This window comes from Musa acuminata, chromosome BXJ1-8 (assembly GCF_036884655.1).
Source record: "Musa acuminata AAA Group cultivar baxijiao chromosome BXJ1-8, Cavendish_Baxijiao_AAA, whole genome shotgun sequence".
Taxonomy (NCBI): domain Eukaryota; kingdom Viridiplantae; phylum Streptophyta; class Magnoliopsida; order Zingiberales; family Musaceae; genus Musa; species Musa acuminata.
In genome coordinates, this window is record NC_088334.1 from 49,797,848 (window position 1) to 49,804,969 (window position 7,122).

The 7,122-nt window shown below is 37.9% G+C and overlaps 1 protein-coding gene across 6 annotated transcripts; it reads left to right on the forward strand.

Annotated features, from left to right (window-relative positions):
• Window positions 1–2,445: 2,445 nt before the first annotated feature.
• LOC135588564 (uncharacterized) lies at window positions 2,446–6,551 on the forward strand. 6 transcript variants are annotated; one of them, XR_010476335.1, is made up of 5 exons: window positions 2,446–2,983; window positions 3,116–3,458; window positions 3,839–3,949; window positions 4,278–4,350; window positions 6,062–6,199. XR_010476335.1 is itself a non-coding variant. In XM_065080749.1 (4 exons), exons 2-4 carry the CDS (start codon window positions 3,240–3,242, stop codon window positions 6,293–6,295), a joined length of 504 nt encoding a protein of 167 aa, XP_064936821.1. In that variant the 5' UTR covers window positions 2,453–2,983; window positions 3,116–3,239; the 3' UTR covers window positions 6,296–6,551. The 6 variants fall into 6 exon arrangements, 4 of the variants coding, with proteins under 4 accessions (XP_064936821.1, XP_064936823.1, XP_064936824.1 ...); XR_010476334.1 differs by having other exon boundaries at window positions 2,449–2,983; window positions 3,116–3,398; XM_065080749.1 differs by lacking the exon at window positions 4,278–4,350 and having other exon boundaries at window positions 2,453–2,983; window positions 3,116–3,398; window positions 6,062–6,551.
• Window positions 6,552–7,122: the final 571 nt, after the last annotated feature.

Below are 7,122 nucleotides of genomic sequence, written 5' to 3' on the forward strand. Positions count from 1 at the left end.
TACTCTGGCGGAGTTGTCTCAACTTTCTTCTTGTGACAAACTCTGTGTTCTCCGGTAGGAACTAAGTTCTCAACTCCCGCTTTAAGTCCTCCCATGTGTCAACCCAACACCGACCTTATTGGATCTCCTCCCAACGGGTTTGCCACCAAAGTTTTGCATCTCTGTTCAAATATATTGTTGCTATAGAAACTTTGGTATATTCATAATCGAGCCTCATAGCTTGAAAGTATTATTCTATGTCGAACAGAAAATTCTCGAGCTCCTTGGCATCTCTGCCCCTCCATAACCATGAGGCTCGGGTGCCCTCAAGTTCTGTGATGGTACAATACGGGTGTTGCTTCCTCCCGCATTTAGTGCTCTGGTGAGCATGACCACCCTTGAAGTGAGTTCCGCCATAACTTCCTATAGGTGTTGCACGGAGTCTTTGGTGTCATCTGACAGTCGGTCGACTAGGGCCTCGACCTTGTCGATCCTGGACTCTACTTCCTCTTGCGAGCTCTCTACCCCAACAAGCCTTTATTGGTCATGGTAAAGTTCCTCCAAGCTTGCTTCGAGAACATCCAAGTGGGTTTCTGTCGTTGTGAGTCTCTCCTTGTGACTCTTTTTCTCGGTTGGCGCTCCAGATTGCACCTCCTCAGCTCGTGGAGAGTAGCCAAATTCTTACTCATCATGTTCGTTGTCATGCTCCTCTTGAGCGGCTCTAACAGCATGAGAGCGAGTGTGCACATGCAACCCACCTACTGCTGCTTGGGGCCAGGGTCCAGCTTGCCCCGCCTTACTTGATTCGCCACGATGCTTTGTCATGGCAAAGTTGCGAAGTTCCTTCGCTGCTCGCTTGAAGTGCTTGCCCGCTCTGATACCACAATATCATGACCTTAGCTGGAATTGCCTAAGGCGTGAGGCACCCTTGCGGCCACAATACAAACTTAGCTTGCGTTGCCTAAGTCGCGAGGCACCCTTGCCTAAGTCACGACCTTCGTCGCTGTCCTTGTCATCCGTGTAGTCGTCTTCGTCCTCGTCCTCCCTGTTGGTGTCCTCGTCGTCGGTGTACTCTTTGTCCTCCTCGTTGGTATACTCCTCGTCCTCCTTGTGGTCACCGTCCTCGTTGCCATAACAGCCGTCGGAGGCACGTTCGCGGGGAGGGGTGCAAGAGAGGGAGGAGTTGGTACCAACATCCGATAGGCGAAGCCAGCGGTTGGCGATGAGGTTTTGGAGGACGTGATCAACCCTTAGGGTTGTTCGGTCGACGGATTTGGGGGTGGCGGAGATGGATCCGGGAGATGTCGCGGCAGGTTTATCTTAGAATTAACTCATTGGCTATTCTTTTAACTAACCCTAGGTTTGATGAGAAGAAATACAAAACAAAAAAAATAATATATTTTGGTAACCATATAGAATTAGGTTAAAAATTAATACTTATGAAGCTTTTGATAAGCATTATCTGATCTACTGAGAGGATTTGTCTTTTGGTTGGGTGCAAAACTGCTACCAATAGAGGGAGAAGGAGGAAATTTTCTAATTGTGTTATAAATCTATTTGAAGGTTTGAACAAGTTTCAGGCTTATAAAGTGATATGTGAATTTAGATATGTTGATGGATGTGCGAGTTGGTTAGCTATTTTTCTTAATGTAACGAGGTATAATAATGTATTTAGAGCTCAAAAAATAAAAGAGCAACAACGATTACGCTATTTCATGATTCCTCCTTAAATGATAAATATAAGGCTCCGTATCAAATCTCTACATCTTGAATGAATTTACTCGTCATATGATAAACTATCATGATAAATATTATTTGTTAATGATTTTATCTTAATTAATGAGAATTGAGATGAAATTAATTATAAACTTATTGAGGCATGTCTTAGAAATTAAAAGTTTTGGATTAAATATGATTAAAACTTAATATATAAAATATAATCTTAGTGATTTTAGAAATAAATAACTGGATATAATTAAATTAGATGAATAAAACGTTAAAAAAAATTGGATATCTTAGATTAATTATTTAATATGATTGAGAGACTAATAAAGATATTATTCATATAATAAAAATATAATGATTAATAAAAATATACCGAGCGATATACCAGGTTGATTGAACAGTTTAATATATTTTCTTCCTGTATCACTGCTACATACAGGTTCCATCCGATACCGGATGATCCGCGTATCGGTATGTCGTCGGATCGGTACGTATTGCCTGTACCAGACGGTACCATTCGATATGACATACCATGGTTTCAAGTTATTAGAAAAGATAAAAAAATATTTTTATTCACGAAAAAATATTTTTAGAATTAAATAAATTTAATAAAAATTATAAATTATTTTGAATTTAACTAATATATGATTTTTTTAATCTATTTGAATGATATATATAATTGATCCCAAATAATTAAGATTTTTCAATACTAGCAAGGATATATATGTAAGAAGGCCATTGAAGACCGTCTATTTTATCTCTCCGGCCGCCGCCTCCGTCTGCGCCTACCTCTTTTCCCATTCCCGCTGGAACCCTTTCGTCGTCGTCGCACGAGATCCTACGGGTGGCGTCCGCATCCGCTATTAAACCTCCTCAGTCATTGTGGAATCAGTCCTCTCTTCCTTGTGGATAAGTATAGCCCGGCTTGTATGATTCCCTAATTCGTTTATTAGATTAGATCGTGCAAGCTAGAGCCCGGTAAGTGTTGGATCGTGTTTTATACCAAATAATATTTCTTAGCACTGGATCTTTATCTTTTATTTCAGATTCAACATGGGGTATCATCGATAGGGATCTTTGTTGCGAACAAGGAAAAAGTAGTTGACCTAGAACTTCTAATGAGACCCTTTATGTGTTGCAGAGGTATATACGGTCCGAAGATATGGATAAATTGTTTCAATTTGGAAGAAAGGCTTGGTTTCTGGTGAGAGTCCTCTCAGGGTATGAAGAAAGAAGAATCCGAGCATATAGATTGCACCTCCAAAAGCGAATCGAGCAGGTTTTTTGACATTTTTCGGCTGCTTAAGCACTAGTCATTGCCGGTGATGTTTCTGGTTGTTGTTTTTGTTGCATATATTATATACGGCTCCATTTGATTAACAGTAGTAATTTGATCTAACTTACTTTTCAGGAATGATCAGATTTTGCATGTTTACGTTTTAGGATGTGCTTTGGCAAGTTTGGCAGGTGTACGCATGTCATCACTGCCAGGTTAAAATCATCTTGATTTAAGCACAGCTGCATAGGAGACCAATATGGCGGCCTGTCAATTAAGTGATACAAGTATTTGGCTTACCAAACCTACATATATCCAAATTTCAAGTTTCACGGTGGACTTAGACTTGTACTGGTTTCCCAAATATCCATCGCATTCACAGATTCTCAGTGATTTTCTGCTCAAGAAATGGCTGATGGTATGACATAATTCTCATCAGAAGTCATATACTGGGATGGCAGAGTAGAGTTATTTGGAGGTTGTAACATAGATGGATTTTCATCTTCTTCAATCTTTTCGCTACCAATACATACGCTCTTAGTGTAGTCAAGAGCCATTTTTCAACCTGAGTTGCACCACCTGCCAGTGGTTTTTAAAGAATGCTTCATAAGTTCATATGACTTTGCAACCTTAACTCTTCATTTATTTGACTAGTTTCATTAAGCAAGATGCTGAAGGTGTAGAAATAGAAATTTTAAATATGCTATACAAGGATCTGGGGCCCATTTGGAGTTGTATGATTGATTCTCAACCTTTGATATGAATAACTAACAGTAGTGGAATTCTCTTATTGGATCATTGTAGTTTTTCTATAGATTTACTTGTTCCATAATGCTTATGATCTATTATATTATCCAGGCGCAAGCTAGGAAGGCAGATCTGAGAACAATTCCAGAGCAGGTCATCCTGTCAGAAGTTCGGCGCATGGTTGAGCAGATGCAAGCACTCAATCGTCAGCTGGTAGAAACTGTAAGTCATACTTTGACATATTTATCCTTTATTTCTTTTGATATTCGAATGCATTTAAACATCTCTTCCAATGCATGATTCATCAAGGGAAGTTTTCAACTTCACATATGCTCAAGAATTATGTTCTGTTGCAAAGTGTTCATGTATTTAGTAATGTTTATTGATCATACATTTGAAAGAGAAAGAATAACCACTACTAGAAACAAGTATCCTTAAGTCATAGGAAACATCAGAGATTTGCTGTATTTTCTTTTTTCTTGAGCAATTATTTTTCTAACCATTTATCACGTGCCTCTCTTGCCTACCTTTGTCATGTGATCTGAGGCAGTGATGAGGTCCATGCAGGACCTATCTGTTGAGTCATTTGCTACATCCAATCACAAGGTTGGTGGACAAGGCAGGTTGGTTAAAAACATGTTGGAAAAGTATTTTTTGTTTTCCGCTCTATAGTATACTCTAGCACACTGGTCACGGCGTAAGTTTCTAGTTCTAGAGTTTCAATAATACGTCTGAGATAGCAGCTGTGTTGGATGGCATGCCTGGAAGCATTCATTTAGGCATCATGTGAAAACTGACTAAAATGCTTATTATATTAGATGAATTTTCCTGAAAATGCATTTGTTGATAGCTTTGGTGATAAAATATTCTTACAATGGGCTTCTGGTGCATCTGAAGTTCTTTTCAGATACAATGCTATCAAAAAGTTATTGTCCACCTGTGACCTGATAGTATATTAGTTCAAGAAGCAATTATTACACGATGTTACTGATTGATCTCACTTCACTTTGATAAAATAATTGTGGTTGGAAATATTTTTGTTAGATTAACACCTTTGAAGCTACAAATAAATGATAGCAATAAATTTTTACCATAATATTTTTCTTCTATAATTTCAAAGATCCTAGAAATGTAGATTTCAAAGATCTTTGAACCATTATGATTTCTTCATGGATCATTTTTTAAAAAAATCCATATGGGCTTGAGGTTTTGGTCTATGCGGTAGATGCCAATGGATACAGTTTAGCTGTAGTTTATTTTCACGTTGGTGGTCATTGACTATGTTCTTTGGACAAGATTATAATCCCTCCGGTTCCAGTTGCTGTCTTTATGTAGGAATTTTTTAATATTCTTGTTTTCTGTTTTAGATTTAATTTAGGTCCTAAAAAGTATTCAAAGTTGTTGGTCAGTGCTCTATATGTAACTCTATTTAGCAGCCTTTAGTTCCAAAAAGAGTCATAGTGAAGTAGTGCTCAAATTTATCTTAAGTGATGTTCAGCTAAGATGCATTAAGAAGTTTATTGTGCTGATTGATGGATATTGTAATCAGACATAAAAGGGGTTTACTTCATGAAATATCTGACTTTTATATGTGACTTTGAGGATACGAGACAGACCCTTTTCCTTTTTCTCTTCATTTTTCTTAGTTTACCTTAGCCCCATTCTAAATTCATTTTGCTTTGGGGAATTGAACAAGCTGTAGGCCCCTTCATTTCACCTACATAAGATGCGTAAGTGTCTGGATAGTTTCCATCTGGAGAATTAGTCTAGGCTACCATCATTCATTCAAATGTAAGTCTTATCTAAAGATTAATAAGTCATGTTGCTGCAACTGGATTAGATACTTAATGCTGCTGTACATACTACACCGTGATTACAAATGCACATGATAAACAACTTGAATATATCTTATTTAAAGTTGAAAAATAGTAAGCAGCAACAGTTCTGATAAACCGAAAACATATGATGGAAAAAGGCAGACATATAATGGCACATAGGTTTTAGGTATATGACACAGGTGTAGGTGCATATAGCTTATTAATTTCCAGACAGTACGTAATGACAAACCATTGAACAATAAGATAGCCCTAGAGGATGGACTAAAGTTGACAAGATGAATCGATAAATCTCATGCCTAGAGAACTCGCATGGATTTACCTAAGCATGCATACATGTTCTTATATATATTTCTGCCTTGTATTTTTCTGTTGGTTGATTATGATACCGAGCTGCCGAAAGAAGGAATGCTAAATTCATTAAGAATAGCTAATATTCATTGCTTCTCTCGGTTGGATGGTAGAAGCTATAATCCTTGTTAAAATGTCTCTTTTGTAGGAAGCCGCGATAGAAGAGTACTTCAAACCAATTGACAAGAGTGCGGAGATCATCATGAATATGCAACTTCAGAAAGACGAAAAGCAAGCCAAAGAAATGTTGAAGGTAATGCAGGAGCAGGCGATGATACAGAGAGAAATGGCACAGAAGAAACTCGAAGTCAACAGTACTAATGTCAGCCAACCTGCACCAGAAAAGGAATCTATGCCTTCAAACCAAGAACATCTCAAGTAATCCTATACCATTTTCAGCACAAACTGTGGCTTAAAATCAGTGGCATGTTTGCTGTTGCTGATTTGGTTGATCAATAATACGTTAATGGCTGTGTGAGAAACTGCACACAGCCATACAACATTTGATGTCGTTGTATCGATTTTGGCTGTTGCTGAGCAGTAAGTAGCATGTCCAAAAAAAAGTTGTCGACCCTTGTGAGCACTTGGAAGAACGAGTAAATCTGATCTCTAAAAGAATTGCTGGCTTGTTAAGCAAATCAAGCAAATTCCAGCTGATGTCAGGCTGAACTAGGAGCCTATGCATCTAAAGTAATTGGGTGAGGCTGGACATCTTAACATATTTGACTTGGTCGTTGAGATGAAGATCCAAACTAGTGTAGTTGGAACCTGATGATGATCGTTTAGATATATTTGTCATGCTTGAATGATATCGGAGAAACAAGTGATGTCTAAGACATGCCAATTCATGTCATTCACATCATGGAATTTTAGTGACTGTAGAGGGCTGGAACTCTGTTCTTCTTTTCTAAGATTTATCTTTGAAATCCAGTTGGCAAGTACTTGGGGAGTATAATAATCTTTTTACCAGTTGTAACTTCAATGAGAATAAAAGATTTTTTTTGTACTACCTAATTGATTAGAGTTTGAGTAGTAAAAGTAAATCTCTTCAATATCAATGATAAGGTTGTGTACATTTGTCCTTCTCAATCCCATATTTTACTTTGAAGGATAAATTCGCTTAAAGACACCACACAACCTACTTTGCTATTGACTTGGATGGATTTGTGTGTGAAGTGTAGTAGACCACTTTGCTACTATTAAAGGTGA

Coding starts and splice junctions, on each gene's coding strand:
- LOC135588564 (XM_065080749.1), top strand. CDS start 3,240: ATGGCGGCCTGTCAATTAAGTGATACAAGTATTTGGCTTACCAAACCT. Junction 3,399..3,838: donor TGCTCAAGAAATGGCTGATG/GTATGACATAAT, acceptor TATATTATCCAG/GCGCAAGCTAGGAAGGCAGA. Junction 3,950..6,061: donor ATCGTCAGCTGGTAGAAACT/GTAAGTCATACT, acceptor TCTCTTTTGTAG/GAAGCCGCGATAGAAGAGTA.